This window comes from Corvus cornix, chromosome 3 (genome assembly GCF_000738735.6).
Source record: "Corvus cornix cornix isolate S_Up_H32 chromosome 3, ASM73873v5, whole genome shotgun sequence".
NCBI lineage: Eukaryota > Metazoa > Chordata > Aves > Passeriformes > Corvidae > Corvus > Corvus cornix.
Genome location: NC_047056.1, coordinates 113248607 through 113270697, shown reverse-complemented (window position 1 = coordinate 113270697; position 22091 = coordinate 113248607). Strand labels below are relative to the sequence as shown.

The following is a 22091-nucleotide window of genomic DNA, read 5'->3' as shown; positions in this document are numbered from 1 at the left end:
AGCTGTATTTTTTGCTGATGATCAGGATAAAACAGAAATCACTTCGGTGTTAACTCTGTGGGTTCTTAGCTGAAGGAAATCCAAAGTGACTCTAAACTTGTAGGAGGGAGACCCTCTAATATGGATAAGACATTCTAAGGAGAATAAATCACCTCGGTGGCCAGGGTTCAACAAACTCCTGCCGTTCATTAAAAATTTGTTGCGCTTACTTAGCTATTATGCAGAATTACTTCTGCAGCACATAGGTGAGCAGACATCCATACCTGCTCATTTCCAGTATTTTTAATTATTTCAAATGTTCCACTATTTTGCCTTATTTCTGAATGAGAAAAAACCCTCTTTTTACATCATTTAACACATTACTGAAGTTCAACTAAATTTATTTTTCTGCAAGTGAAAATTGCTTCTCAAAGGGATCGGGGCAATAAAGCAAACTCAGTCCAAGGTGGGTGGAGTTTAGTGTTTGGGGAGGAGGTTTGGAAAGAGATTAAAAAGAACCAAAGGGAGCTTTAGATATATGGATCCTACTGGAAGATGGATTTGTGTGTTTTCAAATCCCTGAAGTTCTTTCAGAAATTTCTCCCATCTATTTTCAGACACTCCCCACCTTTTCAAGTCCTGCCTGTCCAAACTACAGGGGAAGATTTACAGGGAATGCCTTTGCCACTCCAGTACCTTAGAAATTACACTGATTTCTATTAGGACTGGCTGGAAAACAGGGATTTTTACTCACAAGCCTGGTAGTTGGCAGGGAAGGGTTTCAGGCAAACCAGTGATTGTACCTGTGCTGCCTTCCCAGAAAATGGAGAGTGAAGAGGAAGGGGCTAACAACTAACTCTGTTCCTTGTTATTCTAACTTCCTGAAAAAGGGAGAAAAAAACTAGTTACTTTAACTACTCCAATGCATCAGATAAATGAGGGATCCATTTGCTTTTTTCGAAGAAGCAGCAATCCTGGAGAGCCATGGAATAGATGTACAGAGTCCGGGAGGTCATTCCAACAGCGACGACGTGGATGGCAACGACTACTCGGAGCAGGTGAGCACTGGAGCCTCATGGGCCAAAAAGGGAGAACTCAAACACATTGAAAAAGGCCCTTTTGCCTCTTGAAAATCCTGTTTTGTTTGGCTTTTGTGTCATTGTGATGGGGAAAGGGTGAGCATCCGGTACTGACCCACACGGATTTGTTGCCTCACAACAGGACACTTGGCAAGTACGCAACGGGGAGGAGGAGGGACGATGTTCCGAGGGAGGCAGAGAAGCAGAGAAGGTAGAAGAAGACAGGAGGATCTGCTCCAAACAAGCAAGTTACACCCTTCACACCACACACAATGTCTGAGACATGGCCAGAGAGCCTCACCTCAGCCAGGGCCCCACCACACCCTCGCTCTCCTTCCCTGGCAGTCTGAGTTTCCCTCCCTCAGGAGGGGATGGACAGGTCTTTCACAGTCCTGTGTGTCAGGCACCAGCAATTATCCCTGAAAAGCTGGGCACCTCTTGCACCTCTGAGTTCTTTCTGCAAGAAAGGCCCCGTTCTAGCCAGGGCCACACCTGCTGTGAGCTGCTGACCCAGCCCCAGACACGAGCAGGAGGGAGCCCTGCCCAGGACACTTTCAGAATTCCTTGTGCCAGCCTTTCCCAGCAAGATTCTGAGCACTGAGCACCCTCCTGGAAGGTCCTAAGCTCCCTCTGTCAGTTCTGTGGGAGAGCCTTTCGGGAGCTTCTCAGGATCATCCCTCAGACACTGACAGACAAAGGGTGAAGGGTGGGGGGAAAGGGCTTGAGTAACTAAACTCTGACCTTTATTTGGCCTATTCCATATTGTTCTGCAACAATGTGCCACTATTTGGATTGTTTACCTATTATCTGTCCTTTTTTTTGGTTGTTGTTGTTTTTGCATTTTAATTCTTGCCTGTTCTCTCTTTTTCTTGGTTATTTTTAACCCTTGACAGCAACTTCTTTTTTAAATTCTCTAGCAAAAGAATACCCCTTCCCGCACTCTGAGCCCTCACCTACCCTAAAGTTGGTGACCCTTCCTTCACACACCTTCCTGACAGGTATTGCATCCCCTTCCCAATTTTCCCAGTGTTGGCCAAACCCCCCAGGGCTATATGTGTGCTTGGCACCAGTGACTCGACCAGTTCACTCACCTGGTTTTGAGAGGAGATGTTTCTGTGCTACCCCAGCAGCTGGGCTGCATCACTTTCCCCTGCCTCTTTTGGGAGAAGAAGGGAGTTCTCCCTCTCCAAAGGCTGCTGGTGGAGCGGAATAGCAGCTGAGTGTCCTGGAATGAGTCCCTGGCACACTTGGCTCTGGCCCAGTACAGCAGATCCCTGGCAGAGGCATCCCCAGCTGCTCTGCTCCTGATGGGGATTGGGACCCTTTTTATAGGTCAGCACCAGCAGATTTGGTGGGACCAACTTTTGTGGCTCTCAGTGATGAGAAGCTGCTCTGTGGTTGCCATAAAATATTTAGAAACCACTGCCAAGCCCAGAAAATTCCCTGTCAGACAGATATAGGACCACAATACTGAGGCGGAGCATGGTGTAGACTCCCCAAACTATGTTTTTCTTCTGTGCATTAACCAGCATAGTTTGAAAAGAGAAATAAATTGGTTATTAAAATTTAAAGATCTTTGTTTAGAGGCCTCAGAAATGACATTTCTTAGTAATCTGGCTGGGCTCCTCCACGAGGTATAATTAGTCATTAGCAGCAAAGCAGATTAAATGGCAAGTTCTCCTGATGACCATTTAACATCCCTTAGCTGTTAAACCCAGAAATTCTGTTTTCCACAGCAACACTTAAACTTTAATAAACTTCAAAACACAGAGTTAATGTAAATACTGACAAAGTGCCTAAACCCCCAGATTTTAGGGCTCTGTATTTGCACCATGGTAGAGATTTCTGAGAGGCCCTAGAAGTGTTTTGACATCAAAGTATTTACCAGACCCTTGTTATAAATGAATGAATCCTTTTAAATAAGCTCAGGATTTTACCAAAACCTGGCTTTTTTTTTGTCCTCCTCAACATTTGCCACCCATCATCTTAATTTTAAAATGCTCTATGCACATTTTAAATTTTAAATTGCACAAGTTCCTCACTTAAAGGCTGTTGGGAGACTGATAAATGTTTATCATTTCCTTTCTGTAAATAAAAATAATTTTAAAATCCTGCAAGATCACAGGGGGATAACTATTAGTGCCCTGTTTTAAAGAGGGGAAAACACCATGATTTTTCCCAAAGTTCCATATTTGGTTTATGGTGGTTCCAGTCCCCTTCAGTCACTGATTTTCTAGCATTCCCAGAGTTTTCCAGCATCTTTTTCCCAATACCTTTGTGAATTCAGGGTCTTCACAGGATACTGGCTTGGACCAAGGGTTACGCTCAGTTTGTGTCCTGGTTCTGGTCGATAGTAGCAGTTACAGGAAAAGTACTTCTCTAATATACATAGAATTATTTCATTCTAGTAGCTTCCAGCATCTCGAATTCAGTAGTTTTGAGAGGCTTCCTGAGTTTCCGTAATTTCTAGCAGACTGATTTTCCCCGAATTTGTCAAACCCCTGCCTTAAAAAGCCATTTTTGCTTTTGTCTGATGTAAAAATCAGTGAATCCTGAATTGAACTGTGCTAAGTGAAGCAGTGCTTCCTGCTGCTGCCATGGAACACGTTATCATTCCAGCGAGTGCCTTTGCTTGTTAGATCATAAAAAACCATGGACAATTGTCCTCTTATTTTGCAATTATTTGTAATAAACATTTATCATATCAACCATCAGCCATTTTTCTTTCCCAAACTGGGGGACCTGACTCTGTTTAGCTTCTCCTTGTGAGGAAACCTCTTCCCTTGGGATGTTGTTTTCTCTGCCTTTTCAACTTCTGTTGTGGCATCAAATAGAATCAGAGAACCACAGAATGCTTTGGGTTGGAAGGGACCTTAAAGTTCATCTCTTTCCACCCCCTGCCCTGGGCAGGGATGCCCATGGGATGACCTAAATAGGGTGACCAGAACTGTATTTTCCAACTATAAGCATGGACCTGTGCCGTTCCCAGTAATTCCTGTCTTAATTTGCTTTCCTGACTTCCCTTGTGTATCACTTCTATCTTTATAATTCAATATTTTCCTAAAGAGCTGAGTCCCCCACTCCCTGCCTTGCTTACCTTTGTCTGCACAGTGAGGGAAGTCATTCCTAAACCCACTTTGTGAGCCCACTCCGACCCCCCACGATCACTTGGCGCATTTGTTTTCTCCGCTGTGGTTTTGGACTTGTGGAATAACCCTGCTTCTCTCTGCTCCTTCCCACATGGTTCCCAGGATGACAGCACTAGCCATAGTGACCACCAAGACCCCATTTCCTTAGCCGTGGAGATGGCAGCAGTCAACCACACCATCCTGGCGCTGGCCCGGCAAGGAGCCAACGAGATCAAGACAGAGGCTCTCGACGACGACTGATGCCAAGAAAGGGGAGGGTCAAAGCAAGAAGTAACTTAGTTTTAGACGTAGCACCTTAGCAGACTTTCCTCGGTCCTTAATATGTGTTCTTACAGTATAACTTTGCAGTTTCTTGTACGTCAGTTAGCTGTTAGGGTCTTGTTCTGTGAAGATGGCATGGTGCCCTCAGCCTTTGCATATACTCTCTCAGTATTAATTCCCAATAAATAATCAATCAACCAACCAACCTCCCTCTCCCGGCCCCCAGTGGCTAGAAAGATAAAAACAAAAACACAAAAAAATCTTGCTGCTCTGTCTTAGCATTCAAAGTGCTTCCAGGTATTTTAGACAGCCCTCAATTACAAGTCTTAGGCTACACTTAAAATCTTGGATAACCTTAGAGATCGTGTTGAAACCGATAGTCCGTACGCTTTCCCTTCCCTGAGACTGAAAGGATGCAAGCTGAGGTAGTGGCACAGGGTCGATGGACACCAGATCGGGAGTATCAACAGAGAGTAAAAAGAACACTTAGAAACCCCACTCCAGCATGGGAATAAATGATTTCCAGCTGCAATAAGCCGTGCCTCACTGGTCATACAGTGACTCCGTTTACTTTCGGGTGCTGTGCTGAGAATGTCCATTGGAAACACATTCCCACATTTCGGTTGATGCTCACATATTCAACACAGACATCCTCTACTCTCACAAGCTGCGTGGCTTAGTGGAGAAGTGCTGCCTTCTGCCTCTGGGACCATGGTTGAAGCCCAGCCTGGGATCAAATGAAAAATGAGCTGAATGTCTAATGGACAACAGTCCACTTCTCAGAACCACTGCTTGTTCTTGGCATGGCTGGCAGTGCCTGCTCAGAAGAGGTCTAGACTCTTACCCATCTGTCATTAACAATTTCACCTTTAATTCCTCCTCTCTCACCTTTTCTGTCCCCACCCTACTCCCCTCTCCACTTTGCCACTTTCGAAAGCAATGTTTCCCAGGAAGGTTCTTAAGGTCCTAAAATGGGTGAGTGGATTTTTACACGTCTGTGTAAGTAATGCCTACGTCCTGACTAGCCTGAAAGGTTGCTGGAGAATTCGACATCTGACCTTTGCTAGATAACCATCAGAGCATAAATATTCTCCTAAATATGAACTTTTTTTGTTTGTTTAAAGGCAGGAGGATCTCTTACCTGAGAAATGGGGTGTGAATGTTTTGTGTTCTCTTTACTCTGTCTTTGTTAAGGTGTGAGAAAGCTCTACTGCTACGAGCAATTTAATTAATAATTGGAAGCCATACTGATAATGGATGTGGTAATATTTGTAAAGCAAACCTACTCTAAGTAGCAGGAACTAATGGAATTGTTTTCCTTGATCATATGTAGCACTTTTGTTACTTTTTTCTTAAAGATATTTATATTTGATAAGTCTTTTTTTTATCATTTGAGTATTCCAAATACCAAACAGCAAACTTGCATTACAGAGTCACCCTGCGATCACCTTGTCATCTAGTATCTAAATGATGAACTGTGTGTGCATCTAAGAAAATTACATCTGCTAGCATTGTGTGGAAATGATCTCCTGGCATCCTGATAAAATGATATGTTGCTGCCGGTAAGAGGAAACATTTTGATGGAAACAGCACGGGAAGTGTTAGAGACGGGCAGGGCTGTGTTACGTTAACAGAGAACAAATTAAAAACCTATGGAAATTTTTGTATAGAGGTACATATATAAAAGTTTGCATAGCGATTCCTCCACATCCTGCTTTATCTTCCCAGTTTGTGTGGGAATAGCTTAAAGAGAGGAAAACAGCTCGATCTGAAGGTTTGGTTTCCCTTCGCTCCCCTCCACTTTTGAGGTGGAGCGAAGGGAAGTTGCTGTACCTTGTTCTCATCCCTTCCTCCCTCTGAACTCTCAGAGAGCATCATGACCCCTCCAGTGTGGATCCTCAGCAGGTTTTGAGCCAGGCTGAGCCCTCCAGATCAGCTTCCCTTCTGTCCATCCGGACCAAGCTGCTCCCCCAAGTGCCGAGGAGATCCTGTGCTCTCAGAGGGCACCATGGTGCCACCTCTTCGTCCCTTTGAAGATCTATAGGTAGGGCTTGGCCTCAGCTTCCACTTATGGATTTAATTGGAAAATTTATGTGCTTTCCTTAGATATAGATCACTGGAGCAGAATGAAGCTGTCTTTTTTTTTCTGTTTTATTGCATTTCTTGAGTAGGCAAATTCGTGAGTAGAGTCAGGGCAGACTCAGGAAAGGCAGGACTTGGATCAGTGACCATTGCACCACTGCAGTTATTTTCTTACTGCCTGTATGAATGTTTTGGTACTAAGGAGTGAAAGGATGGGGAGAGCTTTTATTTCTATTTTTGCACAGCAGAATGATCAAGCAAACTCGAGCCTTAGTGGAATTTTACCTGCTTATTCATTCCACAGTCATACACTGAGCTGACAAGCAACATCCACGATTTATAGTAAGGAGATTTTAATAATCGATGACCTCTTTACGTTGGGCTTGCCACCACCATTTGTTCTGGCTGTTTCATTTTAAAAAGAACAGACTCAAACTGTTGGACAGCTGCAATTTTAAAAGAAATATTGCTTACTATGGTATCTGTAAAAAAAAAAAAAGGCATTGTTTGAGGCTTTGCCTTTTTAAAGCAATAGGGAAGAATAAAAGTAGTACTAGAACATCTGTATCCTGATTATAGGTTCATGTGATGCAGGATCAAAGTAACACCACTGAAATTGTGTGTCTGTACCATCTAATGTAGAATAATCTGGTCTTAATTCTGTTACTCACTGTCAGGAAGCTGCTGACATCCCACACCAGTATCTTCTCTGAAGGTTAAACAGGTAAAAAACCCCTTGTGAGCGACTGGAGATGGGCAGATCCTCCTGGGATGTAGCTTCCTGGTAAATACCAGTTTTCTGCCTTCCCACATCATCATTTTACCAGGGAAAATATCAAATATCTGGGGTATCAACCCCTTGGTTCCGTGGGGTCTGTGTTTGGGGTGTGTCTGTTCTGGCTTCTCTTTGGCCATGCAGAGGCACGAGGAATGAAAGGGACCTCAGAGGAACAAGTGGGACCTCAGCTGTCCCCAGGATGTTCCTGGCAGGCTGTTCCCTTCATCTGGAAGTTCAGAGTGAGCCATTTGAAGTTGGTCAATCCCTTTTTGGTTTGAGGTGAATTATCTGTAATGGGACAGATGCTGGTGTGATGGTACCGAGACAAGCGAGCGTGATCTGGAGTAAGTGAAAGAATTGGTGGAGGCTGTGTTCTGGAATTCAGCCTTTCTTCTGGGGGGTTTTCCACCATGTGGGAGTCATCTTTGTCTTTCTGTCTGTGGGTTTCCTTGGAAATGAAGCCTCATTTTTGTAGCACTGCAATGGAGTGGCAGTTTGTTGTAGGCAGTCTGGAGTCACTGCAGTTTGTTCTCTCTGGGTTCCCTTGAAGTGGCTCTGGTAGCAGATCCGAGCTACCTTTTTGTTCTGTGAACAGAGAAGAAGGTTATTTAAGAAGCTCCTCATCTGTGATGGTCACAGATTGCTTTTACCTTCGTAGAGTGAGTTGTGGCTGATATTTTGTCCCTCATAAAGTCCTTTTACTTGAGTTGTTGTCTCTGACCGTCTTCTTAAAACAACAATTTCTACCTCCACTTCTTTTCTGGATTGTTTTGGTGTTGGGCTTTTTTTAGTTCCCCCACCTTTTTCCTGAAGTACAAGATCCCAAACGTTTGCAAAAGCCTTATGAGTTGGTCAAAATCAGCAAATTTGTTTTCTGTTGATCTTCTAAATAGTCTGCAGACACACATGTGGTCGTAGTGAAATCTGTGCTGGATGTGAGTCTGCAGTGCACCCTTGTAGCAATTAAGGAATCTCATTGAGAGCCTTCAGGAGGTCATGGAAAGGGTTTAGTCCCCTCTGTCCATCATTTGTGGGACCATGGTGTGGGCAGGAGCAGGGAGATGGGAGGGTTGGAGCACATGGTGCGTGGTGGGAGATTGCAGGAGCTGGGTTTGTCCAGGCTGGCTCTGGGGATATCCCAGATTCTGGGGTTTAACTGTCTTAATAAATTCGTTTTAACTTGGGGGTCCAGTGCAGGAGTTGGACTTTGATGATCCTTCTGGGTCTCTTCCAACTCAGGATTTTCTGTGATTCCAGAGAAGATGGAGCCAGGCTCTTCTCAGAGGTGCACGGCAAAAACCTGAGGGGCAGAGGGCTAAAGCTGCATTAAGGAAAATCCCAGATGGGTATAAATAGAATTTTCATGCTCACTGGTAGAACAGTGGCCCAGAAAGGCGGTGAAATTCCCATCCTTGGGTATATTCAAAACTCAACTGGACAGGGTTGGATTAGAGACCTCCAGAGGTCTCTTCTGACCTAAATTATTCTCTGATTCTGTGCACACCTGCTCAGGTTGAGGTGTTCCCTAGTTCTGATTTGTACATGTTGACTTGTTTAAAGAAGTTCTCTTAATTTGTTGAGGGTTTTTTCTGTTTTGCTGTTCATAAAAATTATCTTTTCTAGTTTACTAATAGAGAGGAGCTTTATTTGCAGGGTCTGGCTCCAGACTCCAATCAAGCCATAAGTTAGAGATTTCATTAATTATTTGCTCTGTTTACACAGTTCTTCAGGGATATTTGACTTGCTCTGTTTGTTTCATTGCCTAACATCAGACTGGTAAGTTTTCATGGTTTTGTAACATTTGTGATTGGTAGATCAGTTTTTGCCTTCATTTGTGAAGATTTATCTTTGTCTTGCTGCTGTGAGTGCAAGTGAAAAATTCCACATAGCTGAACCTATGTCAGGAAAAATTGGGGTTAACTCAAGCCCACTGGTGACTACTGTGATAAGCCAGAAATTTTGGGTCAGTAAATCACAAATTGGTGATTATTAGAAGCTGAAAGGGTTTGACTGGGAAAAAGTGTGATTGTGCTAACTTGGATCCTCCTTTCCTTAAGTGTTTGCTGTTGGCCACTTCTAGGAAAAACAGTGTGGTAATTGAAATAAGTTTTATTTTTCGTATCGATAAACACACTAAGATTGGTCTAAGTATTTTCCAAACTCAAAATTGCTGCCTTGATGCAGGATGTTGGTTCCCTGTGTGTGATCCTAACTGGAATCCAAAGCTGGAGTCACACTTTCCTTTGGAAATTACTAAATTCAGTGTGAGACTCTGCTCATAGTCCTGAGCTGTGGGTGTTCAGTTGGAGATGATTTCCAACCCGTCCCCTGCTTTATCTCTACTCATTTTAATTATAATTTTTAATAATGTCCCTCCTCCCACTCCAGCTCTGTCATGGTGCAGCCACCACTTCCCAGTGCTCATCAGCTTCTTTCAAATTCATTGTGTAGTTACCAGCAAACTTTAGGGGGTTGTGTCAAAACTTTGCTCTTACTTTATCTGAGTTTTCCCACTCAAGTAGCTCTTGCACTCTTTGAAGTTCTTTAACTGGGTGATATTCTTTTGATCAAAGTCTTAAGCTTGTAGGCAATAATCTTAGGTTTGGTGCAGCTTTTGGCATTTGGCAGGAATCTTTGTTGGCAGGATTGGTCTTAAAGTTGCGTTACATGTCAGTGACCTTAATATGTGTTCATTACCCAGATTTTGTGTGTTTGTAGCATCAGTCAGGGGTTGGATCCTGATCCCAGCTAATTTAGTGGAGTTTTGTGGAGATTTCACTGTGATTCCTTGGAAGGGAAGGTTGATGGTATGACCAAAAAAATACCTTGCAGTTCACAAGAAGAGTTACAGGGAGATTTCAACCTAAAACATTCCCCCTTGGGCATTTGAACAGCTGAGATAATTACTCAGGATATTGGATCAGTTTTTGGCCAAAAGGGGTTTGGTACAGCCCTAAAACCTTCATTTCACCCTCTCTTTCTGCTGTCACATTTATGGGGTTTAAACTGTCTGACTAAAGATGTTGCACATTCATGAAAACCAGAGGCATTCTAGAGATGGCAGCTAAAATCCAAATTTAAAATACACTGAAATTATCTTTTTTCCTTTGTGAGAAATGTGTTACAACTAGAGGAGTGTGGTTGGGTGTTTTGAGGGCTGTCAGTAAGGTGACAGCGATTTGATGTTGGTTTTTGTCCAACAAATGTAAAGCAAATCAAACCAATGGAAGTTTATCTCAGTGGCAGCAGCGAGGCAGAGGGAGAAAAATTCAAACCCTTTACTAAAGGATTTGTCACTATCCTTGGCCTTAGGTTTTGTCACTTAAAAATAGCCTGGAATTGTTTTGTAGTTTATATCAGAGAATCGTGGAATGGGTTGAGTGGGAAGGGATTTTAAAGAGCCTCTAGTTCCAACCCCCTGCCTTGGGCAGGGACACCTTCCACTAGCCCAGGTTGCTCCAAGCCCCGTCCAAGCCGGCCTTGGACACTTCCAGGGATGGTGCAGCCCCACTGCCATGGAGCTAGAATAGGATTTGCCATTTGAAACACAGGGGAAAATTCACAAAAACCTTTTAAATGCCCCTTTTAATCAGGCTGATGCAGAAAAAACCAATGGGTTTGATGGCTGCAGCATAGAGCTCTTTCCCATTCTTTCAGGAAGGTCTGGAGTGCTCCAGCCGACAGCTCAAGCAGGAGTGAACTGAAGCCATTGAGCTGGAGCAGGCTGGTGATGGGCCTTTGATGTTTCTGTATGTGCAGAGCATCTCTCCCTCAGCTGCCTTGGCAGAAGCCTCCCTCTGCCATTTATTCCCTCTCTGCTCAATGGCAGCGGGTGTGTTCTGCTGATCAAAACATCCAGCACACTTGTGCTCAATCCTTTCAGGCTGCAGCCAGGGTAATTGGGATGGGCAGGATAAGTGCATGGGAGTATGGCAGTCACAGTGATGGCAGCTCTTTTGAATGGCTGGGTGTCCCTGACGGGTAATTAGCGGCTTTAGAATGACAGGGATTGGCATGGCCGTGATTAAAAGGATTTCTGTCTTTTCTGTGATTGAAAACAGGAGATCTCCCACCCCCTAATTCTCTTTAATACCAGTGTTATTAGTGACACTTGGAACACAGCTCCTCTGTAAACTTAAATAATGACCTCAATGAATGGTTACTTACAACAGCAGGGACTGAACCGAGTTCAGTTTTCTATGCAAAGCTGCTCCTCCTGATTTTCTGTTCCCAGCTCCACGTGCGTGTCACTCCCAGTGAGTTTGGGAGACAAAGAGGACATTTGGTTGTGTGACAGCCTGGGGACAGATTGCCCAGGGCCTGGTTTAGCTCTTCTGGCTCATTTTGGAGTTGGAGAGGGTGAGCCATGAACTCCACTGGACTCATCCTGAGTTTTCACCTGTCTGCAGGTGGAGGGTTCCTTGGAGCAGGGAATGTCCCTGGCTCTTGGTTGCCACTCCAAATTCCAGTTCCTTGGAGCAGGGAATGTCCCTGGCTCTTGGGTGCCACTCCAAATTCCCATTCCCAGTGTCTCTTTGGAAGCCTTACCAGCACTTGTTGCCATGTTCTCCTCCAGCTCTCCGCTCGGTCAGTTAACACCGTGTAGTGATAGGAGCTAACTCCCCTTTTTCCTTAAAAAAATCTCAAAATATCCCCTCACAAGAGGTTTGGCTGAACACTGTCCTTGCCATTCACCCAGGATATCTGGTGGTGACCCAAAATACCATCATTTTCCCCTGATCTGTTGCTAGATTCTCCAAAAGCTTCTGCCCTAGGGAGTTCTGTGCCTTCTAAATCTGTTTTTGTGAGTATCCGTTGCCCACTGAGCACTGCAGAGCCTGTGCTCTGTTTTTGCCCTTAAGTTTCTTGACCAGATTTTTTTCCACAGTGCTGTTCTCCACTTACCACGCAGGTTTCCACATTTTTTTGGTATGTAAGGATATGCTTAGAGGGACTCTGAGTCAAATTTAGTAAAACTTACCAGGTTCCTAACTCGCTAAAGAATTTAGGGACTTCCTTAGGCTCTTATTCAAATCTTCCAGTTACTTCTCAGCTTCTTTGTACTGAAATCTTTGTGAATCCCAGTTCAGAGCAGACCTGTGGCTGTGGGGTACTTCAGTTCTTCCAGCACAGTTCCCACCACTACACTCACAGTAGCAATGGGAACAACTTCTTTTTTAGAAAATACATTTTTAGATACTCAACTTGCTGCTGTCACTGGCCTCAATTCAGCTTCCCATCCTCCTCTCCCTTCTCCTTAACTAATTAAAGTCTTCCATGTTATGGCAAGATGGCATATGTAGCTTAAATAACCCACCTCTTTAATTAAGAGGTTGGATTCAGCCTTCTGAGATATATTTGACATCATTTGAGATTTAAAAATACATTTTACTTACACAGTTTATCCATCAGATCGCTCAAGGAGGGCAAAGAGATAATGAAAGTAAATTATTAATTAATATTTCTCACCCAGTATATTCCATTAAGAATATTAAGCATTTATTCCATTCCTCAAAACACATTTGACTTTGGATATAATTTTTTTTTGAAGTCTGCCTGCTGATGAAGTTGCTGCTCTCTGTCTTTGACAGGGCTGTAGGGACAGGATGGAAAATATCCTTCAGGAGCTAACCAGAGCCAGGAATTCCAAATATCAGCTCACTGGCCAGGTTTTCCAATGCATTTATGCATTATGAGCAGATCTTTTCAAGCCCCAAATGCCACAGACTATCCCTGACACATCCAAGCTGTTCTTACCTTGAAAAAATTGATAAAATTATGGAGTGAAAACAGCAGCAGGAGCATCTCTGTTCCCAGTGGGATGGAATGGGATGAGTTTGGGTTTGGAATGGTGAAGGAATTCAAGATGTTGGTGGGAAAGACCCAGGGGTATTGCACAAAATCTGGAACTGCTCCCTGAAAAGGAGAAACACCTTGGGATGTTTGTTGATGAGAGAACTGAAGTGGTTTAGGAGCTGTTACTGGAACCTGAGCCCTGCTTTTGTTCAGTTTCTCACCGAGGTGGTTCAGAGAATCCCAGAATGGTTTGGGTGGGAAGGGACATTAAATCCTATCTCATTCCACCCCCTGCCATGGGCAGGGACACCTTCACTATCCCAGGTCTCTCCAAGCCTTGTCCAACCTGGCCTTGGACTCTTCCAGGGATCCAGGGGCCACCACAGCTTCTCTGGGAATTCTATCCCAGCCACGCCCTCACAGCCAGGAATTCCTTCCCAATCTCCCATCCATCCCTGTCCTCTGGCACTGGGAAGCCATTCCCTGTGTCCTGTCCCTCTGTCCCTTATCCAGAGTCCCTCTCCAGCTCTGTTGGAGCCCCTTTAGGCCCTGGAATGTGCTGGAAGCTCTCCCTGCAGTTGCCTTTCAGTTTAACCAAACATTCCCACCTTGGCACACGGCTGCTGATGGGCAGGAACAGTTCCATTCTAACACTTTAGTTCCCCACTCCCTTCCTTCAGAGCTCTTCATTTGCCCAACTCTTTCTTCCTTTAGAGCTTTTTAAGTCTCTGTCCTTTTTCTCCAGGTCCTTGGAGAAAATAAACGCTGTGGAGATGAGGGAATGTTTATAAATCCATTGGATATACGTGATAAAATTTGTACAGAGTGATGCAGAATAAAGGGACACTTTCAGTTAGGGTTTGGTTTGGGGTTTTCATTTAATTTTTTAATTTCTTTTTTTAATGAAGTAGATGGAATGGGGAGTTTGCATCAGGATTGTGGGAGGCCACCCAACATTCAGGGTCCCCTTGTAGGTGACAGACTGGTCCCTTCTGGCCTTAATTGTAAATCTGTGACTCCAAAGAGATAAAATGTGTCTTTTACCTTTAGAACTTGTTCAGAATATTGAACAATTTATAGAGATTTGAGTTCTGGAGGGGTTCTCTGCAGCAAGAACTGTCCATCAGAGAACACGTCGTGCCTTATGTCTCTAACCCCAGTTCCTGTTCCATAAAGATAAAAATCTTTCACAATTACCCCAAAAATTCAGCATAAACAGAATTTGATCAGTCACAACCATTTCTTTGGGCTGCAGCGCCTCAGCAGCTGATTTTCACAATACCATTGTCAGATGGCTTCAAAAAATCCCACAGCCAGGACAAGCCCTCTGGCTAAACTGATGTCTCCTTATTTTTTCCATGGAGCCTGTATTCCTTGAAGGAATTCCTGTGGAGAGTCTGAGCTGTCCCTCCTCAACTGCTCTGAGCCATTTGCTTCCCTCTGAAGTTGATTCTTGGTACTGAATTTGTCACATTATTTTTCCAAATTTCAGTGCTTCTCACAGAAATTATCTTTCATCCAAGCTCCTTGACACCCTGATAATCCTTTTTTTATCTGGTTTGCCTATCCTGAAGTGCTCTGACCTGAACCTGTTGTCCTTGCAGCCTCCAAGTAAGGGATTTATATTGTTTCCACCCTATAAAAAGCAATCCAGTGTAGGGCAGAAGCTTCCAGACTCTCTGCTCTGGGTTTTCCCAGCCCTCAGACCCTTCTCCCTTCCCTCCTTGCAGTTCGGATTATTAGAAAATCATAGAAATGGTAGTTTTTAAGTGTAATTTTTTTATCATTACTTGGATTGTCTTTTTTTTACTGGGAAGGTTTGTTTACTGGGAGACATTCCCCTTTCCTTTGGCCTTTTAGATGGTGCTGTATCCATTACTTACTTGAAATCTATGAATATATGGAATAAATAAGAACAATTTTATCCACTTTGGCCACTTAAAAGAAGAACCATCTCATAAATTCAGCCAGTTTACAGCAGGTTCTTCACTTGCCCCACCCTGTGTGAAATGAGGTGTTTGGACCATGGGAGAGGGACCAGGTGGAAGCGTTTTTTTCATGGAATCATGGAATGGTTTGGGTTGGAAGGGACCTCAAAGCTCATCCAGTGCCACCCCCTGCCATGGGCAGGGACACCTTCCCCTATCCCAGGTTGCTCCAAGCCCTGTCCAGCCTGGCCTTTTTTGCTCCAGTTTATTTTGCCTTTGTGTTGGAACTTTAATTGGAGCCGTGGATATTCCTGGTTTGGATGCCCACTTTTCCTGTGGGTGTTTGGGACTGGATCCCTGGATTTGCACAGCTTTCCCAGGAGTCTGCTGCTTCCCTGGGACACTTTGTTTATCCAGGGCTGGGGATCACTCATTGCAGCCAGAGTAGCTTTTTGGTTTCATTCATACATTGGTTTAGGTTTGAAAATCATTGGAAAATCTTGAAGTCACTTTTCCAAATGAAAAATTACAGTGAAAGCAGAGTTTGGAATTTGAGCTTCCCATCTTTCAGTGTTATCCAGTGCTTTTTTTTTTTTTTTTTTTGGCTTCTGTGTGAATTTGGGTGTCATCCTGAGCCTTGTGCTGACCTGAAGCTGGTTACTGGGTTTTGGTTGCTGTGGGGCCAGAGCCGTGTTTGGTCTTTCGGGAGGGACAGATTTCCCATTCCACCACCCAATACAAACCCAAAAGCACCCCCTTTCTTCCTTGCTTTTGGCCCCAGGAATGTCTTTCTGAATCTTATCAAAGCCTCCCTGATCTTGCTGCGAGAGTTCTGGATGGTTCTGGGCTGCACTTCTCCCACCAGTGCTGCTGGTTTAGGCTGGGAGAGCCCCGTGTCCCTTTGGAAGTCAGGTCCTGTGGGATGACGGGATGTCATTGTGGCACCGAGGGACAGGCTGTGCCCTTAAAGATAACCCAGGAATAGCAGGTTTAAACTCGGTTTGGTTCCACAGCAGTTCTGTCAAAGGGTGATGAGTCAAAGTCAGCTGTGGCCGTGGGGAGCACTGTTTTCCTGACAAATCGCCTTGGCTGTCTTCCTCTTGGTCTTTATGATCTTCCCAAGGCTGCCGAGAGCCGGGGAAGTGTGAGATATGTGCAGTACTTCTTTCATTTTGGGTTTTTTTTTCTTAGTGTCAATTTAAAAAGTGCCTAAGTGAGGAATAGGACTCCAGAGTGAGCTGGAGGAATAGGATTAGACCTCATTTCCCTCTTAAGAAAAGAGCCCTCCCTGCATCCCTCCGCACATCCCTCCAACGAGTCCAGAGCCCGGCAGAATCCGGCTGGAAAAAATTCCCCGTTCTTTCCTCGTGCTGCCGCCCTTGGTTCCCAGTCTTTTGGGGGGAATCTCATTTCTCAGCCAAATGTTTGCAATCTCTGATTTGGGGTGGATGGCAAAGAGGGGGGAAGCTTGGATAGACTTCAGTACAAAACTGCCTCTTGGATTGCAGATACAAAGAGCTCTGTGTGATAAACATCCACCTCTGGAAAACCAGGTCTGGGTGGAAAAAGCTGATGTGCTTCTTTAATCACCTCCTTAGGAATCACAGAATGGTTTGGGTTGGAAAAAACCTTAAAAATCATCCAGTTCCACGCCCTGCCGTGGGCAGGGGCACCTCCCACTATTCCAGGTTGCTCCAAGCCCTGTCCAACCCAACCTGGAACACTTCCAGGGATGGGGCAGCCAAAACCTCTCTGGAATCCCAAAGGCAGTTTCTTCCTATATTCTTATTTATTTCTAGGTTTATCATAGTGGCACCTGCTCAACATTTTGTCAAAATAATCCTAACTATTGGCAGGTGGTTATAATTTCGTAAAGGTGAGAATTTTATGTGGGTTTGAAGAAAAAAGGTATCAGTGATAGTTCAAAAAATCACATTAAAGTAGGATTTCTTCTGACCAGAGTGAAAGGAGGTAACAGAACACTATGGAGGTGTTTTAGTACTTAAGGTTTCAGCAAATTAAAGCAATCTGTGTGTAGATGTTTTAGTTTTCATTAGCAACAAAATGTTTTGACATCCGAGGTGGGAAAGCCTGGGAAGGGACTGTTGGCAAGCAAAGCTTGAGGACATCTCTGCAGAGAGCAGAAGCTCAGCCTCTGGGGAGTGGATGGGTGTTGATAGAAGCAGTGATCCTGTGGGAATCCATTGCTGGGGTCCTGATGGAAATCAGGACATTTCTGATGGAAATCCACTGTTGGTGGAGCCCGTGGCACACACAGACCCTTGGCCCTGCTCCGAGATGCCTTTTGGAAGTGGTATTTTCCCTGAAAAGCGACTGTCACTGGCAGGGGATGTTGGTGGCAGCAGGTGGATGCTGTAGTTGAGTGTTGCAAACCCACAGGTGAGGGGACGGTGGAACAGCCTCGGAGCCACACAAAAGCGGAGCAAAACCCCAGCGAAGGCTGGGGAGGTTCCTCACATCCAAATTTTGTGTGTGTTGACTTTGTCCCACCGTGACCTCAGCTTGGGGGTGGGTGCCAGCCGTGCCTCTCCTCTTTGGGCTGTGCTGGGATGGCTCCAGCTGCCTCCTGTCACTTCAGTGTCCCCAGATGTATCAGTGACACCCAAGACGAGCCGTGTCCCATCCCTGCCCTGTCCGTTCCTCCGTCGGCATCTCCCACCCAGCTGCTGGTTTGCCCCAGCTGGGCCCTGTGTCTCATCTGCTGTAGGTGTCCTGCCTACCTCAACAGGTAACCATGGGATCCTGGAGTGGTGTGGTCACCCTCTGGTCTGTTTTCCATGAGCACTAGCGCACACACATACACACACACACACTGGAATGTATATTCTCCTCCCCCCCAGCCCCCAAATAACCTCTTGACCTGATCCTTGCTGTAGCCACCACCAACTCCTCTTGCAAATTGGATGCTGCTTTAAATGTGAAAACAAATGTTCAAGAAGCTATAAAACCTGAATGAAAGCTAAAGCTGAATTTATAAAGCCTTGTTGCATATGAGCCAAAAGTGCAAAAAGCTCTATATAATGAACTAACCTGCCACTCATATAAATATAAATATATATAAATATATTAAAATCAGACTGTTCTACAAAATTGTGTATTTGTATTTTTGTGTACGTACAATTTTCTGCTAAGCAGAAGGAGGATGTAGTATAGGATGATGTGAGAAGAGATTTTGTTTAATCATATTTCTTTGTTACTTATTTTTGTTAACATCCAGATGCCTGTCTTTGTCTTATGTGTATGACACTGTTCCAAAGGTGCAGTATCCCTCTCCTGCCCGCGTCTTACCGACCTCCTTCCTCCACGGGGAACGGGTCAGGTGATGCCCATCATCATCATCATCATCATCATACCCTTCAGATCCACCCTGGTCTTGATCTTAAGGGCTGCTCGTTCAGCTGAAAGACGAGATGTGTCATTTCCTGGGCGCCTTGTGCCGCTGCTCCTCCTCATGAAGTTGAATATTCATGTACTGGTTGACTCCTGTGTGGTAGTTGTTCCCTAAACACATGTCCATGGTCTGCTGCTGCTCCTCAGCCTGACATTTTGGGGGAAAAAAATGGATTGGGTAGCTTGGGAGGGAGGATGAGCAGATCCTCGTGGTGGGAAGTTGCTTGTGGAGAAGAAAGTGCTGGGGAAGTCTCAGGGGGTGAAGCTCAGTCCCACCCCCACGGGGGATGGAGGAAGCACCTCGTGTTCCCCACGCTGGTGCACTTGGGGAGCTTGGCTGTCAGGAAGGAGGGTTGGGAGGTGATGGGTTGTAACTCCCTCTCAGGAGCATCCACCCCAGCACCCCTGGTGGCTTTGGGGCACTTTGCTTTGAGAAAGTTGGAGCAGCCTTGAGAGGGCTCCATCTTACACCAGATGCCCTTGCAGTGAAGGCACTGAGTGTTGAGAACATCATTCCAAACTCTTCTCCCAGTCACTGCCTTTATCTGCAAGATGCTGATGGCTCCCTGCAAGGAGAAAAGGAAAAGTGTAGGAAACCTGAGAACCCTTGGTGTGCTTGGGAATTGTTATTTATCCATCACAGAGAACTCTCCAGGGAAAGAAAGGGCCAAAGGAACCTGGATAGAACAGGATGTAGCGGAGTAACTGATGCAAAGCTTTGGGCAGGAAGTGATGGAAGTTCACCTTCAGTCCCACCACAGACCCTTGAGGAAACTGGTCCAGCCTCCATCCGAAATTCAGGGGAGGGTGAATGTCCATCACACCCTCCCCTGGTGGCAGCTGCTGCGAAAACGAACCATCAGCCTCTCCCCCTGTGCCCCTTTTTTGTTCCCTTTTTTTAAAATTTAATCCCTGTCTTTGTTAGAGCCAACCCGCGGCCCAGGGAGAGCGATACTGCACCTTTCCACGTAGGGCTCATATTTATAACAATGTGTAATGACTGTAGCAAAAGTCCTTGTTTCTGTATGTGAATGGACAGAGAAACAAGTGCTCTATTGTATTGATTAAAATAGTTCAAATGAGTCCTGTATCATTGTATCTCCTATTCTGGATTAGTGCCTTTTGGACAGTAGACTGTTCTGTAATTAAAATGTAGTATAACTGCTTTTTTGTACAGTTTTGTTTTAATAAAACTTTTTTTTAATTTGTGTTTATTTTAGTATTGTACCTATTAGAAAATAAAAATGTATAACTCAACACCGACCCTTTTCTTCCATCGTCCTTTTTGTGCAGGGCTTGGGTGTGACCTGAAGTGTGTCCTGAGAACAAAGTGAATGCAGAAAATGTTGATTCGTTTGGGGAAAATGGAATTCTTTGTGCACTCCCTTTTTGTAAGGATGGTCTCTGGAAGGGATGAAGGTGATGGACACGATGGTGGATTTGGAGCCGTGCAGTCACTTGGAATTTGAGCCATGGGCTGATTCCAGAGACCTTTTGGGGCTCTTTCCACTAGAAGGAGATGTTGAGAGTAGAGTTCTCCGTCAACTGGGGTTGTGTTTGTCACAGGTGAAGGTCATACAGAGATGATGTGCCCTTGGAGATGGTGCCCTTCCCTCTGGAAACCCCAGAAGCTCCTGGAGCCCCAGGAAGGGCCCTGTGCGTGCCCTCCCAACAATAGAAGTCTCTTGCTCGAGTTGAAGGTCTGGGGGGAGCAGACTTTGGGATCACCTGGTGATAAAAGCAAAAGATGTTGAATTATTGAGTACAGGGGTAATTTTGAGGAGCCAAGGCAGGAGAGGGCTGGGGCTGCCCTTTGGTCCTGGCCTGGTGGGGCTGAGCAGCTTGGGGTCTCAAGGAGGATTTATGGGGTGGGTGGGGAAAAGCTTCCTCAGAATGGGAAGCAATTCCTGCAGGTGGTGTGGAAGGATGAGCCAGGTGGCAGAGAAGACACAAAGTCACAGGACCTGATTTATTCAGTGAAATGGTGTCCAGGTCCTGCCATCCTGGTTAAAACCAAGATTTGCAGCTGTGGGTGGGGGGTCTGCTCAGGATGGACACCCCAAAACAAGGGGGAAGGCAACTCAGGAGGGCTGCAGGTAATGAATATTGGACTTTAGGGGTGGAAACACCTTTCAAAGTGCTCCTTGTGCCTTTCAGACATCAGAGGGGGATAACATTTATCTTAACCCTCCCCATCATCAGCTGCCAGAGCTGCTGTGTTTGCAGAGGGAATTTCCTGGAGGGAGGAGGCTGGGGATCATGGAATCCCAGAATGTTTTGGGTTGGAAGGGACCTCAACCCTCATCTGGTTCCCCCCCTGCGGGACACCTTCCACTGTCCCAGGCTGCTCCACGTTCCATCCACCCTGGCCTTGGACACTTCTAGGGATGGGGCAAACACTTCCAGGGATGTCTGTAGCTACCCTGGGATGCTGGATGAAGCCCACTCCCTTCTTCACAGCTGAAAACCAGGAAAAGCTCCACTGGGAGGTGTTTAAACAAAACAAGAGTAACAAACCCACACTGGAGGCCTGTGCTTTGCAGAGAAGCTGCACTTCCAGCCCTTTGTGCCTGTTTTGGTGGGAAAGCAGACTAACCAGGGAAAAACCAGTAATTTGTCACAGCTTGGTGTCCAAAGGTGAGCAAAACCCCCTTGGAAATGTGCCCAGCTCGTGGGAGGGCAGCTCCTCTCTCCACTCAGGTGAAGCCCAGGGGCTGCTGCCTCCCATGGCAAAGTGTTTGAAGCCAAGCAGGGCCAAAGGAAGCGGCATTAATTTGAAGGAAAATGGGGGGAAAGGTGTTCTTTGTTCATTTTGGGGGTTTTTAAAAATGATTTTCCTGCTCTTTTTGATCGGAGCCTTTTCAAGCCAGCTTTGGCTGGAGAACAGAACGTGGCAGCGCGGGGAAGGTGCCACAGCCACCTTCCAGGAAGAGCGAGGTTTGAACAAAGTGACGCTGCTTCAAACAGCTCCTGTGTTTCAGCCAAAGAGGGTTTTCTTCTTTCAGAAGGTAAAACATAAAAGAGAAGTGGCTTTAAAGGAAAAAAAAGCTGTTTTCGTGTGCTGATTGCAAGACAGCGCTGATAAAAATATCCTTTGCTCGCTGAGTTTCAGTGGGGATGGGGAGATCAACGCAGCATTTGTTGCTTTCAAAAAAGGCCAAGATAAACTAAAAAACACAAAATAATCCCAGTGAAACCCTGCCTGTTGTTTCCAACATGAAGCTGTGTTTGGGAGAGAAACGGTGCCGAAGAAAAGGAAATCGTGTGGCCCAGGCAGGGGTTTCAAGGACATCATGGAATGTTGAGGGGGTCTCATCACCCTGAGCCCTTTTTAGCTGACAGCATTGGTTGTGGCAGTTCCCTGAGGCATCGACCTCCCTACAGACCAAGCTGGAGCAAGACAGGAAGGTCCTTGGGATCCTCATCCCACTGTGGATATTAGGAAAAAATTCTTCCCCAAAAAGGCACTGGCACAGCTGCCCAGGGCAGTGGTGGAATCCCCATCCCTGGAGGGATTGAAAAGCCACGTGGCTGTGGCACTTGAGGACATGGGTCAGTGGTGGCCTTGGCAGTGCTGGGGAACTGCTGGACTCAATTTTGGAAGCTTTTCCAACTGAAACTATTCTGA

The 22091-nt window shown here is 45.4% G+C and overlaps 1 protein-coding gene across 10 annotated transcripts in view; it reads left to right on the top strand.

Moving 5' to 3' along the window:
* HMBOX1 (homeobox containing 1) overlaps positions 1-10456 on the top strand; it is a 108691-nt gene extending 98235 nt beyond the window's left edge. For 4 of the 10 annotated variants that reach the window (XM_039568205.1, XM_039568197.1, XM_039568198.1 and 1 more), the window contains 3 exons: positions 943-1037; positions 1201-1302; positions 4310-10456. In XM_039568205.1, coding sequence (XP_039424139.1) covers positions 943-1037; positions 1201-1302; positions 4310-4447 — 335 coding nt within the window. In that variant the 3' untranslated portion in view covers positions 4448-10456. Of the gene's footprint in view, positions 1-942; positions 1038-1200; positions 1303-1975; positions 2057-4309 lie in introns of all 10 variants that reach the window. The other 6 variants (XM_039568206.1, XM_039568203.1, XM_039568200.1 and 3 more) reach the window with 6 other exon arrangements.
* Positions 10457-22091: the final 11635 nt, after the last annotated feature.